General features: G+C 48.6%; 1 protein-coding gene across 1 annotated transcript; it reads left to right on the top strand.

The window, feature by feature from the left end:
- Positions 1–739: 739 nt before the first annotated feature.
- Positions 740–21,845, top strand: TOMM34 (translocase of outer mitochondrial membrane 34). The gene is made up of 7 exons (XM_043882904.1): positions 740–987; positions 5,197–5,296; positions 6,402–6,554; positions 9,730–9,899; positions 12,759–12,906; positions 19,191–19,317; positions 20,836–21,845. Exons 1-7 carry the CDS (start codon positions 861–863, stop codon positions 20,938–20,940), a joined length of 930 nt encoding a protein of 309 aa, XP_043738839.1. The 5' UTR covers positions 740–860; the 3' UTR covers positions 20,941–21,845.
- The last annotated feature ends 902 nt before the right edge of the window (positions 21,846–22,747 follow it).

Here is a 22,747-nt window from a genome sequence, read left to right as displayed (position 1 = left end):
GAGGAAAATTATAAAGGAGATGATGTTTGAGTTGACTTTTGGCTCAGCGAGGATTAGGCAAGAGAAAAAAAGTGTTTGGAAAAGAATCACAGGAAGAAGAGAGCATAAGCAAAGGTTAGGAAGCAACGGAAACAGCATAATGTGCACAGGTAGCAACAAGCAGCTTAAAAAAAAAAAAAAAAAAAAACCGGAGTAGTAAGTGGGACATAGAGTGAAGTCAGATGAGGCTGATGATAAGCTCGTTTCCCTCAGCGATTTACATCAACCTATCAGTGCATTCCTTTATAAAATCAGTATCTATAGGTAACTAGGTGACAGTTTCCAGCCCAAGTGCCTTTGCACTTGCTAACCCTCTGTCTGAACCAGCATTGCCTACAATATTCTCAGATCTCAGCTCAATTATTAGTCTCTGGGACATGTCTTTCCCATCCCTCTTACTTAAGAAGTCTCCACGTGGTCACCTTCTATGGCATTACTGTTTTGTTTTCCTTAGAGCACTATCACATTAATGAAATTATCGTCTTCATGTGCTCATGAGGTAACTGAGTATTAGGTCCCAGTAGAATGTAAACCCTAGGCGAGCAAGGACCTGTTAGAGTTTCACCTACAGGGCCCTATCATGCCAAGGTGCCCACCGCAGCTGCGAACTCCCAGCGCGCAGGTACCCAACTGAGCGTGCGTGGAGGGCGGGGCACTAGGCGCCTCTGGTCCGCGCAGGCCCCGCCCCTGCCCCGCCCCGCCCCCTCCCCGCCGGGGTAGCCGGCCGGCACCGCTACTCGCAGCTTCCGCCCGGGCGGCGTTGCACCCGTCTTGGCGGCGGGAACTGTAGCGCCCCCCCAGTTTACCGGCCCAGCGCCAGGATGGCCCCCATACTCCCAGAGTCAGTGGAGGAGCTCCGCGCCACTGGCAACCAGAGCTTCCGCAACGGCCAGTTCGCCGAGGCCGCCACACTCTACAGCCGCGCGCTGCGGATGTTGCAGGAACAAGGTGCGACCCCGGCCCCCCGCCCCCCGTTTCTCCGCCAGGCCTGCTCCCCCCTCTCTCCTCCCCCGACCCCAGCTACCCGGACCTCGCTCTGGCCCTCTCGGCCTGGGGCTTCCGTTTACCCCGCGGCTGAGCGGCCCACCGGGTCTTCCCAGCACTTGCCCATTCCTTCTCCCCTCCCCCACCTTGGGCATCCTACGAGAAACTTCCTTGGCCTTTCTTTCCGCTTTTATTATTATTGTAACGTGGCTTTATTATTGGCCCTTTTTTACTTAATGACATAACAGGAACACATTTTCATATTAATAGATCTTTTATCACTTTTTATAGTGGTAAAAAAACGACATCAAACTTACCTTAACCTCTTCTAACATTGTTGTGCAACAGATCTCTGGAACTTTCTCATCTTGCAGCACGGAAACGCCGTACCCACTAAACTCTTGATTTCCCTCTCCGCCCGTGGTATCCACCTTTTTTTCTTTTCTGTGTCAGTGATTTTTTACTACTTTAGGTATTTCAAATGAATAGAGTAATACAATATTTGTCTTTTGTGACCGAATAATATCTTTGACATTATAAACTGTGTTGTAGCATGTGACAGGCTTTCGTTCATTTTTAAGGTTGCCTGATACTCCATCGTGTAGATATACCATATTGTCTTTATCCATTCATCCGTTAATGGACATTTGAATTGTTTTCACCTCTTGGCTATGAAAAACATGAGTGTGCAAGAATCTCCCAAGATCCTGCTTTAATTTCTTTTGAATATATACCCAGAAGTGGGATTGCTGGATTAGATTGTAAGTGTATTTTTAATTTGCAGGAAAGGAGGGGGCCTCCCAACTGTTTTCCGTAATAATTGTACCATTTTACATTCCCACCCACAGGGCACAATAATTCCAACTGCTCAGCATCCTTACCAACACATTTTATTTTTTCTTCTTTTGATAGTGACCATCCTGATAGATTGCTTGCTTTTTAACTGTCTTGTTGGACCTCATTCTAATATTCAAGCCTCATTCTGATCCCTGAGACAACTCTCATTTTCCTCAACTCTACACTCTTTAATTAACATTTGTTAAGCACCTGTATGTAATGAGTGTATAATAAGACAGAGAAGGTCTTTTCTTTCAAGGGCCATTCATTCTTGATAATGAGGAGGCCCCAGATGTGATCTTAATTCATTGACTGGGCGATTTTTGCAGAAATACTTGTGGCTAGTCATTTGTTCTGTAAGTGATATTGATGTTTTTGGTCAGTAATGTTTGGGTAACAAGAAACATGGGCTTCCCTGGTGGCTCAGATGGTAAAGAATCTGCCTGCAATGCAGGAGACCCAGGTTCCATCCCTGAGAGAAGATCCCCTGGAATAGGAAATGGCAGCGCATTCCAGTATTCTTGCCTGGAGAGTTCCATGGACAGGAGAGCCTGGTGGGCTACAGTCCATGGGTCTCAAAGAGTCGGACACAACTGAGCAGCTCACACTTTGGACTTTCAACAAGAAACATATTAGTACATCTCTGGCCAATAATGTGTTAAGCTAGTGAATATTAAACAAGAACTATGTGGAAATGATCTGGGCTGTGAAGAAGACAAATGTGGTGGTGTGGTAAATTTGACTAGGGAGCTCCTTTATGAAGAAATGCAAGGTCAAGGACAACTTCTTTGAAGAAGTGACATTTGAGGTGATACCTTAATGGTCAGAAGAAGCCAGCTGCATGAAATTTTGAGTGCTGAGCACCCCGGGTGAAGACGACCATAATTAACAAAGGCCCCAGACAGCAGTACCCTGGTTTGTTCCAGGACCCAGAGCATAGGGAGCCAATGGAGGGAATAGCAACACTTGATCAGTTACAAAGACAGGCATTTTACACGGTAGTTCATGGGAAGGAGTTTGGATTTTATTCCCTAATGGGAAGCTGCTGGAGAGTTTTCAACAGAGGAATAACGTGTTTTTACCAGTCCTCCCGGCCTCTGGCTCAGTTCAGCCAACTAAGCCCCCTGTCCAAGGCCTCTCTGAAGTGGCTTATCCCAGAGCCTCAGTAGAGTTCCTTTTCTGTAGTCTCTCTTTCCCATTGCTTTCCTCCCCTCTCTCATTTCCTCGACTAGCATTTGTTGAGTACTTGCTAGACAGGATAGACTTTCTCCCTTTTTTATATCTTCCCACTAACTTAGGGGTAAGATGCTTTATAGATGAGGGTTCCAGAAGACTTAAATCCCTTCTTCTGAAGTCAGAGGCAGAATTTGAGCAGGGGTTTCTCCAATTCCCAAGTCCAAGTTTTTACTCATTTTGCTGTACTTCTTCCCAAATCCTCTCCTAATTCCAGTCAATTTTGTTTGAATTTTTGCAGTTTCAAGCCACTCTTTTGCCCCCCGCCCATCTTTTTTTTTTCCTAGAACTTTTCTCTGTAGGCCCACCACCTCATCTCAACTTGGTAAAGTTGCTTTTTTTTTTTTTTTTTTTGCATCCTACCCCAGCTGCTTGGAAAAACTTGCCTTTTTGTAGGGATTTATTCTAGGCCCCAAGAAGAGCCATGCTGATATCTCTTCTCAGTTTAGCAGGGGACCAGAATTTGGTTCTGATCCTGCTACTAATTTTCTAGGTAATTTATGGGCAAGTTGCTTGATTTCTCTGATCAATTTCCCTGATCTTGAAAGGAGAGCAGGGAGCAACCTAACACAGCGAACCTTCCAGCCAGTCTGTGAAATGATATCTTCATCTGATAGGTAAGCACATGTGATCAGAGGGGATTGAATGACTTGCGCAGGATCACAGGCTGGATTTGGGGGTCTGATGTCCTTTCTGCCGCATCACTGCTGTTTTCTGAGCAACCATGCTCCAGTGACTTGAGATGGGTAGCAAGGTTTGAATACTTGCACTTGCTCCTCAAGAGCCAGGATGTCTTTTACTTATCTCTGTACTTTGCTGTCTCCCTCGGGGTCGGCAACAAAAGGGAAGACAAGATAATTGTATTACGTTTGGTATTGAATGAAGCAGGTTTTGCATCAATGTGGTAACATGATAATTAGCGAAGAAGGCAAGCCGCAGAAGGAGAGAAAATATGATGCCACTTAGGAAAAGTTATTTAAAGGATATTGTGTCTTGCCTGTGAATACCTATGTAATAAAGATGGACACAGATGAGAATGTGACACCCACTTTAGGACTGTGGCAACTTCTGGGGACCTGGGGATGGGGCAGAGGGGAGAGAGTAGGGGTATTGAGTCAGCAAAACCAAAAAGGTGAGAGGACGTCCCCAGTGGTCCGGTGGTTAAGCCTCCCTGCTTCCACTGCAGGGGGCACAGTTTTGATCTGTGGTTGGTATGCAGCCAAAAATAAATGAACAAAAGACCCCCGAAAAGGTGGGAAGTAAATATTAATAGAATGTATGCTGAGTTTAGTGATGGATAGCAAGTACCTATTACACTGTTGTCTATATGTTTTACCATTTTCAAAGGAGAGCTTGTTTTCTATTCTTCTGGGCATGTGCCTGGGGGTGGAATCACTGGGTCAACACTTGATAGTTTCCATGTTTTATTTTCATTATGGCCTCTGCTAGTGGTTGAAAAATTATTTTTGAAAATGAAAATCATCATGGCTGCAATAAAGGACTTGAGCCTGTGAGATTCCTGAGGATAAAGACGATCTTTAGAGAAACATCTATGATAATTCCCCTCCCTGCTTGATAGCTTGAGCTCTTCCCCTGATTAAGCTCTCTCTAGTCCTGCCAGACTCAGAGGTCTTTTCCCTGGCGAAGTTCTCTCTGATTTGACCAGGTGGAATTAGTCTGTTTTTTGTGTCCCCACAACACTTATTCAGTTCTTTATGATAGCATTTATCAGATTTTTGTCTCCTTTTTTTTTCTTTTATTGGCTTTACGTGCTTCTTGTAATAAAATTAACATATACACACACCCCCAAGTAGTTACACCATGGATTTCTTTGAGCTATTTCATTTTGATCTCTGGCCTGGTACCAAGTTAGTGCAGGACTGAGTAGATGAGCAGATGCTTGGTCCCTGTGGATAGCAGGAAGCTTGGTGTTCTTGCTCCCTTGCTAGCCCATCAGACCAACATGCATGATGGGGTTACAGTCATCTCTGCTGCCCTTTACTAAACCCCAGAGAGCTCAAGGTGTGGAATGCGCCCCCGATGTCCCAAGGCATCCATCTCCCAGCCTGTTAATCGTGCATTTTCTGCTTCCACCCGAGACAGGTTCTTCGGACCCAGAAAAAGAAAGTGTTCTCTACTCTAACCGAGCAGCCTGCCACCTGAAGGACGGGAACTGCACCGACTGCATCAAGGACTGCACTTCGTGAGCCGGCAGGGCTGCACCTGGGGTGCCCGGGGCTCGGGAGAGGAGACCGGCCTTCTCTGGCCCCACTAATTATCTATAATGTTAGGAAGTGTCACTCAGGGTCAGCCGGTCACTGAAAATAGGAAGCTGTCCTTGGTCCTTGTGGCCCCTGGCTTGTATCCTTGGAGCCTCATCTCTGCTGCTGAAAGGAATAGGGTGGACAGTTAGAGGAAGGCCTTTAGTCTTTGTGAGATGTAGAACCTGGGCATGACCTAGAGTTGCAGACCAGTGACTGGCTTGCTCAGGTTTTTTTCTGGGACGGACGTGGGTGAGAGAAGGAGGGAGGGGGAGAGAGAGAGGGATGGTGGTTAATAGATAGCCTCGAAAGGAGAAAATGGTATCCATCAATGACCAGGTATAGAGGATGTTAAACCATTTCTCATGCTTCTTTTTGAAGCCAGTCTGAGATTGCCTTCATGGTCATCACTGAACTCGCACTTGAATCTGATGTGTCCTCAGGAATCTGATACCCTGGGACATCGCCTTAGCTTTGGGCCCTGGTGGTGGGTGGGAAAGGAGGAGAGAGGTGAGCATGCTCGTGGAGCTGGGCTCTGTTGGTTTGTGCCAGGCCATGTGCTAGGTCTCCTTTGTGAAGCACTCATGAGTGCTCTGTGGGGTAAGTTTGCCACCCTGCCCAGGCTGGCACTGGATTGTGGAGGATTGAGGTGGTCAAGTGATGTAGCTGGGGTCTCATGGTTAGTGGCAGAGGTGGAATTCTGACTCCAAAGCCTGTTTGTTATTCCCACTCGGCCACACTCTGTAGAAAGGAAAACAGAGAAGCATGAAAGCTATGAGGCACTTATTCTTGATTTCAGAGGGATCGCAACTATGAAAATTGATGCACACACACACACACATTTCCCGGGAGTAGTGGTCCTCTACCCTCCTTCCCTCCTCCACTTCAGTCTAAGTTGAAAAGTCCCTTTTCTGAGATTTGACAGCCTTCGAAGCTTCCATGCATTGAATGCTGCTGATGACCCAGACCGGAAGGAGCTGTGGGGGCGTGGGGGGAGGGAGCTCTGGGGACTCAGCAGCCTGGTGACATCTCTGCCTCATGTCCTAGAGCACTGGCCCTGGTTCCCTTCAGCATGAAGCCCCTGCTGCGGCGAGCGTCAGCCTACGAGGCCCTGGAGAAGTACCCCCTGGCCTACGTGGACTACGTGACCGTGCTGCAGATCGATGACAGCGTGACGTCAGCCTTGGAAGGCAGCAGCAGGTGAGCTCGGGTCACTGCGGGCCATCTCTCCGGGATGTCCTGTCCTGTCCTCTCCGATTGCCTTGGAACCTTGGCTTTGCACGTCCTCTGGGGCGAACCCTGTGTTTTAGGCTCAGAAACTTCTAATGAGCACGGGCAAAAAGTGTGGGAGGATGATCTGCTGTCGTATTTTAGCAGGTTTTTAAGGAGTCAGAACTACTGAGTTTGTGGGGTTTTTGGTTTTTTGTTATTGTTGTTTTGCCTGGATGCTCAGATACATTCACACAATAATACTTATTTGAGCTCTGTCTAAGCCAGGTTCATTGGGAAATACTGAAATAAAAAAGAGATACAGACCCCACTTGCTTCGGAGAGCTTCCTGGAGTGGGGAAAGGAAGACACAGTGCAGCGGCTGTGACCCCGGGCAATAGGGCTGTCGTTAGTGGATGTGGTTCAGTGTGTTATACTGTGACCCCTTCACAAGGCCCCTCAGGTGAAATTCTTCCTGGTCTCTTGAGCAGTTGTCTTTAATCTCAGGATGCCCTCATTTGGGTAACTGATCACATTTCCCCTCTTTGCCTGGTATCTGTTCAGTGCATCGTTTCTGGCTTGGCTTATTTTCTCTCTGCTTCCTCTGAGTATCATTCAACAAAATCTGCCATTTCTCTGCCAGACTTTGCACTCAGGCTCGGGCTGAGGAGGAGATAGACCTCTTCCCACCCTCGAAGAGCTCCCAGTCTCCTGGAGAACAGCAGTCATTCACAGGCAGACTTGGGCAACGTGATGAGGGCTGTGGCGGCAGGTACCTGACAGCCAGCGGGGGGGCCAGAGAGGGCTTTTCGCAGGAGGTGAGCCGAGACAGAAATGCCTAGCTGTCTGGGCCAGGGACCAGCAAGGGGCCTGGGCGGCACGTGCACCATGAGTGAGTCAAGGTGTCAGAGGAGTGGTGAGAAGCCCACTGCTCGTGGTGCAGCAGGCGAGGCGCTCGGATAAGGACGGGCGATGAGGCCCAGGGCTTGGACTTAATCCAAACAGCGAGGCATCGTGAAAGGGTCTGCAGCAGGGGAGGCAGCCTGAGCAGATTTGAGAGAAAAGCTGACTGGCTCCCTGCCGTGTTGACCATGAAGGAAAAGAGAATAGGAAGGGGGTGGGCGGTAATCCAAAAGAGAACAGTGGAAAGGGACCAATTCAGGGGGCATCTAGGCAGTATTTCAACAAGTTCTGGTGGTTGGAGGGTGGGGAGAAGGGAAGAACAGAAGAGGTGTCCAGGTGGTCGACACGCCGAGGTGGCGGCGACCATGGGGCCGGAGACTAGAAATGCAAGGAGGCCGGCTGGGTGTTTACACGCCTTTGGAGCAAAGGAGAAAAGTACAGGTTGAACATAGAGATTTGAAGGTCATCAACCTAGAGATGGCTTGAGGTTCTGGGAGAAAAATGGAGTAGCACTGGGAGTGGGGGGAGCGGGGGAGTTTTGAGGAATCCCGACATTTGAGGGGCACAGCAACCTGTGCAGCGGGAGGAGGCTTAGAGCGTTAGTGTCACAGAGGCAGGAGTGTTTCCAGAAGGATGGAGACGTCATTCATATCAGGTGTTGCAGTCAGCTTAAGTCCACTAAGGGTCTCAGAATGAAGTCACTGGTGACTCCGATGGAGTCAGTCCACTGGGGTCAGAAGCAGATGGCAGTGGATTAAAGGAATGTGGCTGTGAAGGGGCAGAGGGCTGTGCAGGAAGAAGGAGTTTGGTGCTGGTAGCTGGAGTCAGTAGAGAGAAAGGATCCAGGTGTGGGAGAGGGTGGTGCTGGCCGAGGGTGGCCCGAGAGAGGCCGGGATCAGTGGATCCCGAGTGCAGGTGGAGGGGCTGGCCTTGTCACGTCTTCTATAACGATAGAGAAGTGGGAAGTGTGCCCAGGCAGGGAGGTTTGTGTTCAGGGTGTGAGGAAGTCCAAGGAGGAAGGTTAAGGAGCATCGGATGGAGGAAGGTAGAGGTTTGAAGTAGGTTTGGGACGAAAAGGAAAACAGCTCTGGGGGCTGAGGCAGAGACCGTGAGTTTGTAGTGATAGCAGTCTGAGAGCTCTTCCTTGTAGTAACACAGGGACATGGTTGTAGGAGCAGAAGTTACCGTTGGCTTCATCTGCTCACTCAGTACATACCTCTGGGTCCCGCTGGGTGCCAGGTGCTATGCTGAGTGCTGGAGATCAGTTAACAAAACCAGCATGTTCCCTGAGCCTAGAAGCGGAGAGTGGGGAGTGGAGGGGTTTGTACCTGGGTGGGGTGGGGAGGAGAAAGACTTGAATATGAAAATCGAGAGAGGGGTGGTGGCACATGGTAAGGATGGAGGGGTGGGAGGGGTCTGGGTCTCAGGCCCTGCCAGCCTAATGCAGTGGGAACCACTGAAAGGTTTTAAATTTTGAGAATGACATAGGATTTACATTTAAAAATCTCTGAGCATTAATCAGATGTCAGGTGTTTCCATGGCCTTGTAAATAGATATGTCATCATTGTTGTTTTGTCGCTAAGTCATGTCCAACTCTTTTGCGACCCCATGGCCTATAGCCCGCCGGGATCCTGTCCATAGGATTTCCCAGGTGAGGGTACTAGAGTGGGTTGCCATTTCCTTCACCAAGAGATCTTCCCAGCCTAGGGGTCAAACCTGTGGTCTCCTGCATTAACAGGCAGATTCTTTACCACTGAGCCACCAGGGAAGCTCAAATAGATTAAGAAAACATAAGATGTGGGAAGGAGGTTCAGGAGAGAGGGGACCTATGTATACCTATGGCTAATTCTTGTTGATACATGACAGAAATCAAACCAATATTGTAAAGCAATCCAATCAATTAAAAATAAATATAATTTCTTAAAAAAGAAAATATGGGGTCCATTCTTGGGGACATGTGTGGTTCCTCAGGGGTAAGGTTTAATTACCTTAACAAGCACCAGATCCCTCTCCTCGAAGTTAACAGTGTGAACAGTCAAGGGCTAGGCAGGGAGGGAGTGTCATGGTGGCTGACCCCTGAAAAGACCTTATGGGTGGCAGGTTCCTGTTCCTCTCCTACTGCGAGTCAGAAGGGTACACAGTGATGGTTCAAACCAGGGGAAGATGATAACTGACTCTTGTACACCTCCTTTGGGCTTATGAGAGAAAGAATACCTTTTTGACCCAGCTGGAAACCTTTCTGTCATCCCGCCTGCCTTTCCAGAATGACCAGAACTCTCATGGACTCCTTTGGGCCTGAGTGGCGCCTGAAGCTGCCCTCTATTCCCTTGGTGCCTGTTTCATCTCAGAAGAGGTGGGAGTGTCTGCCTTTGGAAAACCACAAAGAGACATCTAAAAGCAAATCCAAAGAAACCACAACCGCGAAGAGCAGAGGTAAGCGGTGACTTCCTACCCAGAGAGAGTTGCAGTCTCCCCAGAGCCACGTTCCTTAGAGTAATCCTATAAAAACTGCCCTCCTTTAAGATGAGTTATTTTTAAAGTCCTATAAACAAAGTAAAAAAAACAAGAAGCCGTAACCCCTTAGGGCCTGTCTCCTCAGCACTACAGTGGGCAGTGAGAAAGCCAACCCCACAGGTGTAAGGGTAAGGTGAGGTGAGGACCAGTGAACTCCCAGCCTGGCACACCCAGTTATCTGGTGTTAGTTCCTTTCTCATTCCTTTGGCAGCATTTGGGATGTATCATTTAGGATGTTTTAGGTTGCAGGAACAGAAAACTCCCATGTGGTAAAAATAATAAAAAGAACGTATTGGCTCATATAACAAAAAGGGCCTTCCGGCAAGGCTTGCTCCAGCAGCTCACTGCAGCGTCAGGCTCCATTTCTCTGTCCTCCTCTCGACTCTTTTCTCTACGATGTGTCAGCTGTGTCTTCAGGCAGCCTTCCCTCCTCAGTACAGTAGCAGTAGCAGTTCTATGCCTCACATCTGCATGCCGTGCCTCATGACCAAGAGGGAGAGAAAGTTGTTTTTCTGATCGCTCCCTAAGAAAGAGAGGGTTTCTTCCCCTAAAATCCCTGGCTCATCTTTTCTTAATACAGTCTAGCCTATAAACACAGGCCATTCGCTTAACTAGTCCCTGTGACCAGGGCCTGAGATTTTGTGACAAGCTCGGCCTAACACCATCTGCTCCATCTCCATAGCCAGAGGAATTCACATAATTATTAGTCTCTGGAAGGGAATGAACAAGGGAAGGGAGATCAAGGCCAGGTAGCCCCAAACAGGAGACCTCAGCTCTATGAAACAGAGAGGACCTTCCCTGGGCAGGGGTGACTGGAAACTTATGAGGCTCCAGGGGAGTTCTCCCAGCCCAGCGGGCTAGGTATTGAGGATGGGAGGCTTGGGGGGGCAGGGCTGCAGCCTGGCCTTGGGTGTACAGGGGGACAGGGATTCTCCCCTTCCCAAGAGGAAGCCTGTCTGGCCATGGGCAGCATTCACTCCCTAGAATGAGAACATGAGCCACTAATGAACTTGATGGCTTCAGTGCGCCTCCTATTTATTTCACTGTTTTGAAGTCACAGCCATGTGTGGCCTGGAGAGGCCCTCTCAGAAAGGTCCCAGCCCAGTGAGAGACTGAGACACATAAACGGCGATTTAAAACACAGGAGGAAGAATGGGTGCTTTAGAGCCTCTAATGTTTGAGGAATTCAAATTGGGAACTGATACCAGGGTGCTGGGGGAAGTTGGGGAAAGTCTCATGGAGATGCAGGTTGAGCTGGACCTTAAAAAGTGAGTTCTTCAGGTGAGAAGGGAAGGGAGTTTTCAGCTGAGACAGTGGAAGGAGTTAGAGAATGAGGTAGTGGGGGTATCACATGGTGCAGCGTAGGCTGCCTTGCAGAGTCAAGGTGAAGCTGAGGAGGTGATGCTGTGTACATTGCAACCCACTGGCTCTGCTTCTAGAAAACCTCATGCATGTGCCCACAAAGAGATGGATACAGGGTGTTCAGAGCAGAAACTTGGTAAGAGCAAAAAGCAAAGGAACCCAAGTCCCTATAAACAGAACAGATGAAACCACTGCATTGCAGCAGGAAGAGTAAGAGTGAAGCAGCTATGGGTGTGAAAATCCCAGGGATGTAATCTTGAGGGGAAAAAGATGACCAGGTCATAGTAGGATACATAGGATTACGTATTCCTTTATTTGAAGTTCTTAAAGTCAACAGTAAAGTTTCTAGATACTGTCATATATAGTTAAAGTAACCCATAAAACGGGAGGGGGGTGGTCTCATTGTTTGGCAGAAACCAACACAACGTTGTAAAACAATTACCCTCTAATTAAAAATTTTTAAAAGAACACGGTGGGGGACACAGAATTGAGGAAAATGGTTTCCTCTAGGGGTGGATTGACCGGGGTGGGGGGGTGTGGAGAGGCACATAGGACTTCAAAGTTCTTAGTAAACGTTCTGTTTCTTAAGATGAGGGATGAGTTGAAGGGTATTAGTTTTATTCCTAGAACCTTACCCTTGTCGTAAATATTCAGTATTTTATGAAGAAAGTTTTTAAAAATTGACAAAGTAGATGATACGGGAGCTGAGGCTGGAGTAATTCATCAGGGCCGTGCAGGGAGGTGAAGCCCCAGGGCTCCGTGGAGCAATTTGAATCTCGCCTTGTTCTCGTTCTGTCTCCTGGAGGCTGGGACAGAGCTCAGCTGTTGGGTCGGGGAGAACACCGCCAGACCAGAACAGCTGAGGAGTAGGGGCTCCCCTGCCCTTTCCTGCAAGCCCAAGAGCTCCACTCTTCTCTTCTGTTTAACCAGATGCTTGTTTATTTAAATACTTCCACATTTACTCACCTGCTTTAAGTTTATACGGTGCTCTACACTTTCTCCTGCTTTCTCCCCATTTCATCCTGACAGTAGCCCAGGGTGGAGTAGGTATTGCCCCACACGTGTCGGTGAGCAAACTGAGGTCCAGAGGCATTAGGTCCCACAAGACTTCCAGCTCCTGAGCGGCAATGCCGAGGCCACAACCTGGGTTACTTTCTACTGCGTATATATCATTGTGTGTGCAGAAGTTTATCTACATCAGGAGCCCCCAACCTCTTCTGAATGAAAAACTGTGTTTTTCCCAGAAGCCGTTGCTCGCGGGAACTCCTGACTCAGGAAGGGTGCTTTGCACAGTGCAGGAGACCTCGGGGGACGGAGCGCTGTAGACGGCTTAGAAGAGGCGCTGCCCAAGAGAGCTCCGCAGGCTGAGCTGGGCACCCGCTCCATGGTTTTTTCCTCTTCTGAATTTGTATCTAGTGCCTTCTGCTGGGGATGTGGAGAGAGCCAGAGCTCTGAAGGAGGAAGGCAATGAGCTTGTAAAGAAGGGGAACCATAAGCAAGCGATTGAGAAGTACAGTGAGAGCCTCTGGTTTAGTAACTTGGAATCCGCCACGTACAGCAACAGGTACCTTCCACACGGCTGCCTGGGGGATCTCAGGACGCCGGACCTTCTCCCGCAGCCCTCTCTGTACTGTGACCGGCTCTGCATCCTGGCGTTTAGTCAGTACAGGCAGACCTCGGAGCTGTCTCAGGTCAGCTCCAGACCACCGCAGTAAAGCGGGTATCGGGAGAGAGGGAGTCACACAAGTTCTAGGGTTTCCCTGTGCATAGAAGAGTTGTGTTTACACTCTCCTGTAGTCTGTTAAATGTGCAGTAGCATCATGTCTAAAAAAAAACAACATACATACCTTAATTTAAAAATACTTAATGGCTACAAATTGCCAACCCCCAGTCGTCATCGTCACATCAAAAATCACTGATCACAGATCACTGTAACTAGTATACTAATAATGAAATAGTTTGAAATATTGTGAGAATGACCAAAATGTGAAACAGGTACAAAGTGAGCAAAGCTGCTGGAAAAATAGCACCCATAGATAGACTTGCTCGATGTAGGGTTGCCACAAATCTTCAGTTTTGGTGTCTTCAAAGTATCTGTGAGGCACAGTAAAATGAGGTATGGCTGTATGTTACATCTCAGAACGTGTGTTCACATTCCCTTTGGTCACCATGAGATGGGCATTGCCAGTGGCATTCACTCTCTTAAACGGGTAGAAACTGGGGTTTCCCACAGGGAGCCTGGGCTTTGTTTAAGCCCATTCCAGAAGTTTCATTGACCAGGTAAGCATAGGATGTAAGTAAATGCTCTGGGCTTGCTGTGCAAACACAGCCCCAACACAAGTCTCAAAGCCTCTGCGCCTTCCCTGACTCTCACCCCATGGCTTCTCTAAGACCCACTGGTTATAAATTCTGCCAGTCTGTCTGTGAGCACCAGGGTAGAACCCAGGTAGAACCTGACCTGAGCAAGAGAGAGGGTCTAGTTGAGCCTGAGGTGTCGGACTTGTGGGGCTGATCCTGAGCTGTCGCCAGTGGTCAGTGATCCTTTCCACCAGCAGTGAGGGCCTGGGAGCCAGGGCAGCATCCCTTCATCGTGTGTGAGGACCTGCTCTGCAACAGCCCACAAAGGCTTTGGTAGTGGGTGCTCTTCCTGTCTTAATGTCAAGTAAACCAAGGCTCAGATGGTAGGGCTTTGCCTCAGCTCACCCAGCCAGTAAAGGGCGGAGATAGAATTGGAACCTGGCTCCAGTGAGATCTGTTCGTTTTACTGTCAGAGGCTTAAAACATTCAGGCAGGGCCCAGATCTGCTCTAAACATTTCCTATAAAACATGAATAAATCTTGTCTGTTTTCCCTTCCCGGCCAACATACTCTCATTACTCTTAAGTTCAGAGATCTTGGATCTCCTGTAGGCTCACTGCTCCTTATCCGGAACTCTTGGGATAAAATGTGTTTCAGATTTTAGAAAGGGATGATAGTGCATACAATGAGTTGTCTAACACTCCAGCAGTGTCTGGGCAACTTGCTGAAGTTAATCAGTAGCATTTCTGCAGTGAAATGTGGAAATTCCACGATCACACAGAATAGTATCGAGAAGGACGAAGCAGCCTCATGTCACTTGAGGTCGTTTTTTTTGGCCAAATGATTTAAAAAGGGAACCTTTAGTTTCACAGCTTGGATTTTGGCCTTTGGGACCTGTGGTTTTATTGGCTGATTGGACCTGAGGGTGCCTCAGTCAGCCAGTTGCACTTGGGATCAAGGAGCCCATTTGTGCATGTTCGTGCAGGAGCGTCTTCTAACTCCTTTTTCTGTGGACTCTGTCCTTGCTCACCTCATGTTGCTGGAGATCTCTGTTAACCCATTTTCCTGGGTTTTTACCACATTCAGGACAATGTTTTGTTTAAATACTGGTTTTCATGCAAATGTGTCCATGCCACACCATTTTAACTACTATCGCTTTGTAATATATCTTGTAGGGCTGATCTCTTCATTATTCTTCTTAACCAGAGCATCGCTCACAATTTTGATCTTCTAGCTCAGCCTTGGGCTCACTGATAAATTTCAGTCCATTGAGCTTTTGGTTGTAATTACATTGATTTTATAAATTTAGAAGACTGAATTAAAGACTGAACCTGTTACAAAACTGAATTTTCTATCCACGTGGTTGAATATATTGCATTCCAGATGCCATTTTAACGCTACACTTCGTGCATATGCATCTGTATGGTGTGTCATCTTAAGACTTCAGTTCTGTCTGTGCATTGACATCTCAGTGGGTATCACCATCAGGTACTTCGCACCTACAGTTTGCCAGGTCCTAAATGGACCTCCAGAAGAGTCTTATTGAGTACTCACAGCAATTCTTCAGGTTAGGTCATGGTCCCATTTTACCTAAGAAAACGGGCTGAAGATGAAAGTTTGGGTTCCTTTTCACTCATTCATCTTGTCTCTCAGACTCCTACTTTGTAATGAAAACCCTTCTCATTGGATACAGAATATTCATTTTACCAAAAGCCACGGGTGATTATTTTATGGGCCAAAATTACACATTTTTAACACCTTAAATATGATCTTTGGCATTCATATGTAATCATTTTCCTTATAACAGTTACATTCAGACGTCACCAAATAGTACCTAATGCTTACACTGTGCTTTTTCTACTTCCCAGAAACTTGGCTTATTCTTTAAATTGCTAGAGTCCATTGGGAGAACACTTCAGTTTCCTTAGAATTCTTGTGTGTTCAAATTAAGATCAGGGCCTACTGTTCTAAGACTTAGTGGCCTACAACAGCCATTTTGTTTTGCTCATGATTTGTGAACCAGGAGTTCAGGAAAGGCAGTTCTTCGACTCAGGGTCTCATTCAGGGTCAGCAATGGGGTGCTGGGACTGGAGTCATTTAAAGGCTTCTCAGCTTCCCTGGTGGCTCAGACCGTAAGGAATCTGCCTGCAATGCAGGAAACATGGGTTCGATCCCTGGCTTGAGAAGATCCCCTAGAGAAGGGCTTGGCAAACCCATTCCAGTATTCTTGCCTGGAGAGCTCCCATGGCAGAGGAGACTGGCGGGCTGCAGTCCATGGGGTCGCAGAGACTCGGAGACGGCCGAGCGGCTCAGCACAGCACAGAGGTTTCTCCTGCATATCTAGCACCAGGCTTGGGATGACTGACCTGGCTGGGAAGGGAACTGAGAGAGCAAGCTGGAGACTCTGTTCCTCCTCTCCTGGCAGTCTGTTCAGCTGTGCCAGCTTGAGCTTCCTCACAGCGTGGTGGCCTCTGGGTAGTTGGCTTCTCACAGGGGCAGCTAAAGGCTCCAAGAGCAAGTGTTCCCGGAGCGCGGGCAGAGCTCCAGGACCTCTGAGGCCTAGTCTTGGGACGCACACTGTGTCCTTTCCTCTGCTCTGCTGGCCAGAGCAGTCACAGAACCGGCCTAAATTCAAGAAGAGAGTGTTGATTCATAGCACCCCTTCTGTGGGAAGAATGCCACACAATTTGTGCTGCTTTTATTTAGTTTTTATTTATTTATTTATTTGGCTACACCAGGTCCTAGTTGTGGCATGTGAGGTCTAGTTCCCTAATCAAGGACCGAACCCTGGTCCCCTGAGTTGGAAATGCGGCATCCTAGCCACTGGATCAGCAGAGAAATCCCTGTGTCTGCTTTAAAATTGATACAAGGAGAAGCTTTTTCTAAGTTAATTTTTAAGTTTCATGCAATCTTAACGAAAATACTAGAATTTTTTTTTTACATTCTTGGTAATAATTCCATGAGGAAAAGAATAATAACATAGGATTTAGTACATGATAAATTATGGGGAAAGGGAGAAATTATCCAATAAATGGTGTTGGATTGGCTGGAAAGAATTAAAAAGAAACTTGAACCTCCATCCTTACTCCTTATTTTAAAATAAAATCTAAATGGATCAGTTTCAAATGGAAGAAGTGAAACCATTAAGTTCTAAAAGAACATGTGGATTAATTATCTTGCAGTGGGGAAGGTATTGGTGGAGGGGGACCCACAGAAGTCATTAAATAAGTTGGATAAGTTTTATTTCATTAGATTTTAAAATCTTCTGTAAAGATGCTCAGTTTGGGGGCTTCCCTGGTGGTCCAGTGGGTAGGACTCCATGCTCCCAATGCCAGGGGCGTAGGTTCAATTCCTAGTTAGGGAACTGGATTCTGTGTGCCACAGCTGGGACCTAGCACGGCCAAAATAAATAAAAAATAAAAAACTATTTAGCTTTACCTGTATTTAAAGCAACTACATTAAAACAGACACTGTTTTCTTCTATACTGGCAGAAGTTAAAGGCTGAGCCCCAGGGTTGGTACAGTTCCAGGAAAATGGGTTCTGTTAGTAACTGTTTTTAAGTACAATTGATCCTTGAAAAAGTCGGCTGTCAGGAGCACTGACCCTCCTCGCCGTCAAAAAATCTCTATATAGTTTACAGTCGACCTCTCATACCTGCAATTCTGCCACATTCACGGAGTCAACCAAATGCAGATGATGTAATACTGCAGTATTTGTTACTGAAAAAAAATTCTGCACATAAGTAGACCTGCACAGTTCAAACCTGTGTTGCTAAGATCGGCTGCTTTATTTGGGAAGCATTTTGGTAATAGTCAAAATTTCAAATGCATGTACCTTTTGATGTAGCAGTCTCTCCTGAGACTGATGTACAAGGATGTTCATAGCAGCATCATTTATTATTAACTGGAAATAGTGAAATATGTCTCCTGATAAGGAGTTAATAAATTAGGATACAGACAAGTGAATATTCCATAGCCACTGAAAACAGTGTCTGTTTCATTTTTTAGTCACTGGGGAAGAGGACTAGAATTGAATAAGAAAGATGTACACAAATATGTACCTCTCCCTCACCGATGCAGAATGTAAGAATGATGCAAAATATAGGTTGGAAGAATTGTATATCAAACACCCATATACTTCCCAATTAAATTTATAAACACTTATAGAAACAGCTATAACTTCAGTTAAAAACAGTGTTGTGTAACACTGTTAGACACCTATCACAACAGTTTGGTTGGTCACTATGGCCATTTATTGATCCATCTTCTTTACATTTCACCCCTAACATGTCAGTGTGTGCATGTACAGCCTAGTATTTATGTGACTTCCCTGGTGGCTCAGATGGTAAAGAATCTGCCTGCAATGCAGAAGACCCAGGTTCAGTCCTTGGGTTGGGAAGATCCTTTGGAGAAGGGAATGGCAACCCACTCTAGGCAAGAAAATTCCATGGACAGAGGAGCCTGGCAGGTATAGTCCATGGGGTCACAAAGAGTCGGACATGGTTGAGCAACTAACACTTTCTTTTTTTTTTTTTTTTTTTTTTTATTTTTTTATTTTTTTATTTTTTTAAATTTTTTTATTAGTTGGAGGCTAATTACTTCACAACATTTCAGTGGGTTTTGTCATACATTGATATGAATCAGCCATAGATTTACACTTATTCCCCATCCCGATCCCCCCTCCCACCTCCCTCTTCACCCGACTCCTCTGGGTCTTCCCAGTGCACCAGGCCCGAGCACTTGTCTCATGCATCCCACCTGGGCTGGTGATCTGTTTCACCATAGATAGTATACATGCTGTTCTTTTGAAACATCCCACCCTCACATTCTCCCACAGAGTTCAAAAGTCTGTTCTGTATTTCTGTGTCTCTTTTTCTGTTTTGCATATAGGGTTATCGTTACCATCTTTCTAAATTCCATATATATGTGTTAGTATGCTGTAATGTTCTTTATCTTTCTGGCTTACTTCACTCTGTATAATGGGCTCCAGTTTCATCCATCTCATTAGGACTGATTCAAATGAATTCTTTTTGACAGCTGAGTAATATTCCATGGTGTATATGTACCACAGCTTCCTTATCCATTCATCTGCTGATGGGCATCTAGGTTGCTTCCATGTCCTGGCTATTATAAACAGTGCTGCAATGAACATTGGGGTGCACGTGTCTCTTTCAGATCTGGTTTCCTCAGTGTAACACTTTCATTTATGTGTCTTTTTCTTAAAGTAGATAATTTTTTGTCAAGGGGAAGGTTTCCAGAAACCTTTTCCTGCTTGAAAGAGTTAAGTGTGGGAGCATGAGGTGGACGATAGCTCTGAACACAGTCAGGATCACAAGTTGTTCAAACCCGGATCAAGTCCCGGGTCTGCACATGAGTAGTGGAGGAAGCCGGGGAGTCGCGTCACACCTCTGAGCCGTAGTCCTCTGTAAAAGCGGGCTGGGTGGCTGTGAGAACTGAGGAAGGTGAGAAGCACCCAGCATAAAGCGTTCAGGGCGCTCCTCGGAGTTAGTGGCCCTGAGGGAGCAGCTGATAGCCTGGTCTTTCCCCGCAGGGCGCTCTGCCATCTGCAGCTGAAGCAGTTCCAGGAGGCGGTGAAGGACTGCACAGAAGCCCTCAGGCTGGACGGAAAGAACGTGAAGGCGTTCTACCGCCGGGCTCAAGCCTACAAGGCTCTCAAGGTAAAGAGATTCTGTCCAGAGGCACCAAAGAGCCACAGCCAATCGTGCCCTTGGTGGCACTTCCAGAGCATGGTCCAGGTGAGGGGGGGCCTGCCACGTCCCTCCTCGTCCAGGGGCCCCAGGTGCTCCTGACAGGCCTCCAGCCTGGGATGCAGAAAGCCAGCTCGGCAGCGGTCCCCACCCCTGCCTGTTCTCCTGGGGCCCGGGCTCCGTCCCGCAGCCTCTGTCTCCTCCAGGACTGCAGGTGCCCGCAGCCTCTCTCTCCTCTCAGGACCGTAGCTCCCCACAGCCTCTCTGTCCTCTCAGGACCGCAGGTCCCACAGCCTCTCTCTCCTCTCAGGACCGCAGGTCCCACAGCCTCTGTCTCCTCTCAGGACCGCAGGTCCCACAGCCTCTGTCTCCTCCAGGACCGCAGGTCCCACAGCCTCTCTGTCCTCTCAGAACTGCAGGTCCCACAGCCTCTGTCTCCTCCAGGACTGCAGGTCCCACAGCCTCTCTGTCCTCTCAGAACTGCAGGTCCCACAGCCTCTGTCTCCTCCAGGACCGCAGGTCCCACAGCCTCTCTCCTCTCAGAACTGCAGGTCCCACAGCCTCTGTCTCCTCCAGGACTGCAGGTCCCACAGCCTCTCTCCTCTCAGAACTGCAGGTCCCACAGCCTCTGTCTCCTCTCAGGACCCCAGGTCCCACAGCCTCTCTGTCCTCTCAGAACTGCAGGTCCCACAGCCTCTGTCTCCTCCAGGACTGCAGGTCCCACAGCCTCTCTGTCCTCTCAGAACTGTAGGTCCCACAGCCTCTGTCTCCTCTCAGGACCGCAGGTCCCACAGCCTCTCTGTCCTCTCAGAACTGCAGGTCCCACAGCCTCTGTCTCCTCTCAGGACCGCAGGTCCCACAGCCTCTCTGTCCTCTCAGAACTGCAGGTCCCACAGCCTCTGTCTCCTCTCAGGACCCCAGGTCCCACAGCCTCTCTGTCCTCTCAGAACTGCAGGTCCCACAGCCTCTGTCTCCTCCAGGACTGCAGGTCCCACAGCCTCTCTGTCCTCTCAGAACTGCAGGTCCCACAGCCTCTGTCTCCTCCAGGACTGCAGGTCCCACAGCCTCTCTGTCCTCTCAGGACCGCAGGTCCCACAGCCTCTCTGTCCTCTCAGGACCGCAGGTCCCACAGCCTCTCTGTCCTCTCAGGACTGCAGGTCCCACAGCCTCTCTGTCCTCTCAGGACCGCAGGTCCCACAGCCTCTCTGTCCTCTCAGAACTGCAGGTCCCACAGCCTCTCTCTCCTCTCAGGACCGCAGGTCCCACAGCCTCTGTCTCCTCTCAGGACCGCAGGTCCCACAGCCTCTGTCTCCTCCAGGACCGCAGGTCCCACAGCCTCTCTGTCCTCTCAGGACCGCAGTTCCCACAGCCTCTCTGTCCTCTCAGGACTAAAGGTCCCACAGCCTCTCTGTCCTCTCAGGACTAAAGGTCCCCGCAGCCTCTATCCTCTCAGGACTGCAGGTCCTCACAAGCTGTCTCTCCTCTCAGGACTTCAGATCCAGCTTTGCAGACATCGACAGCCTCCTGGAGATAGAGCCTAGGAACGGCCCTGCACGGAAGTTGCGGCAGGAGGTTAACCGGAGCTTAAACTAAAATCCCAGAAGGGCAGCAGGACACTTGTCTGCCTGAGCACCTTCTTTGCCTGCTCCCGGGACCTGGCGGGCCCCCGAGTGGGCTCCAAAGCCGCCGCGTCTGCCCCTCAGAGACGTGATGGCCTCCCACCCCTCAGGAGGCTCCGCCCGTTCACGTTAAGCTCAGTGTAGTCAGAAACCAGACGTTTTGTTGGGAAAGTCTCCCCCTGTTCTGCACACCGTGTGGTGACAGGTGCTCGGCCTGGTCTCGGCCCAGCATGCTCCAGCCCCAGTGCTGCCCTTCAGCATCACCAGGTCCTCTCACCCCCGTCCATCTGGGCGCTCAGAAAGCTGACAGTCCCATGGGACACAGGCCGGTGGGGGGAGAAGGACTGGAAAACCCTGGCCCGCCTACACCCACGGCAGCCAGTTGAGCTGGTTCTCCAAGGCTGCCGACCCCTCCCCTGTCCTTGGCACAGCGCTGCGTGTTCTGAGCCCCAGTGCCTTTTGGCCGAGCCTCCTATGACAGGGACGCAGAACCTGTCCCCTGGCCGGCGTTTGTGGCTCTGTGCTGCTGTTGCCCACATAAAGATACCTAAGTTCTTTCAAGAGCCCAGAGGTGTGGCTGCTGCTCCTGAGGGTGGAATGGGGAGAAACCTCCTTGAAATTTGTGTCCTTCCCTTCCCAGCAGGGACTTGCCTTTTGACTTCCACAGTGCCCCCCCTAGGCTAGCCCCCACTAGCCTTCTTAGTTCTTTGTAATACGTTGAAGTTAATTTGAACTGAACAGACTGACTTTTGTTGAACTGCAAGTTTAAGCAACTGCATTAACGTCATCTACGTGAATGTCTGTTGTACTTTCATTTATGGTTCTTCAGCTTTGGTTCACTTTGGAACTTTGCAATAATAAAAAACTGGTTATGGCGCACTCATCCTTTCCTTGATCACATTTACTGGCATGTGTCTGCATGGGCCAGGCCCTACACACAGTGCTGGGGAAACAGCAGTGAATGAACTGACAGGGTCCCTGCGCTCAGAAAGTGACGGTCCCATCGGACACACAGTGAAACCCCAGCGGCTTTAGTGTTGTAAAGGAGCAGTCACACTTCCCCCCCAACCAGGGAGATTCGACCCTGTGGAGAAAAAGGAGTCTCTGAGGAAGTCAAGTTTGAATTGAGTTCTAACATGGGGGTGGGGAGGGTCAGTGGGTGAAGAGGGGAGGGAAGAGCCGCCCAGGCAGATGAACAGCATTGCTGAAGGCCTTGGCTGGGAGGACGGCCGGCAGTCTCTCAGCCTCACAAAGCGTGGTGTGGGTGAGGCTGGGAGGGCCTGAGGACCAGCCTGAATGAAGGGCTCCCGTCCACCATCTGTCTTCCCGGGCTTGTCCTGTCTTCAGTTAAATCATTTCCATCTTAATGGAGACATCGTGACTCCATAAAGCCGAGCAGACCAGGTCTTTATTGCCTGCTCCCCCATCATGCTCAGTGCTGGGCAATACTCAGCTTTTAGCAGGACAGTTCCATCCTCTCCAAGGGCAGAGTCTCCGAGCAACCAGACCTCCAGGCTGAAGCGGATTTGAGTCACAGTAACCCTGTGGCCCTGGCACCATTTTAAATTGGGCAGCTGCACCCCCCTTTTCTCTCTGCCTCTTAAGCAGGCCTGACTCTTCCCCTAATTATTTTAGGCAGGTTCAGTGGTAACATCTAGTCACAGCTGACTTTTCCTTCTTGAGGTCCTCACATAAGGCAAATATATTGATTTACTCATGAAAATATTGGAGGTACAGCAGCATAAATCAACCACCTGGGAGGATATCCTCCTGTAGAGGCG

This window comes from Cervus elaphus, chromosome 23, assembly GCF_910594005.1.
Source record: "Cervus elaphus chromosome 23, mCerEla1.1, whole genome shotgun sequence".
Lineage (NCBI taxonomy): Eukaryota > Metazoa > Chordata > Mammalia > Artiodactyla > Cervidae > Cervus > Cervus elaphus.
Note: the sequence above shows the minus strand (reverse complement) of the source record. Positions and strands in the feature narration are given on the sequence as shown.

Coding starts and splice junctions, on each gene's coding strand:
- TOMM34 (XM_043882904.1), top strand. CDS start 861: ATGGCCCCCATACTCCCAGAGTCAGTGGAGGAGCTCCGCGCCACTGGC. Junction 6,555..9,729: donor GCCTTGGAAGGCAGCAGCAG/GTGAGCTCGGGT, acceptor CTGCCTTTCCAG/AATGACCAGAACTCTCATGG. Junction 12,907..19,190: donor TCCGCCACGTACAGCAACAG/GTACCTTCCACA, acceptor CTTTCCCCGCAG/GGCGCTCTGCCATCTGCAGC.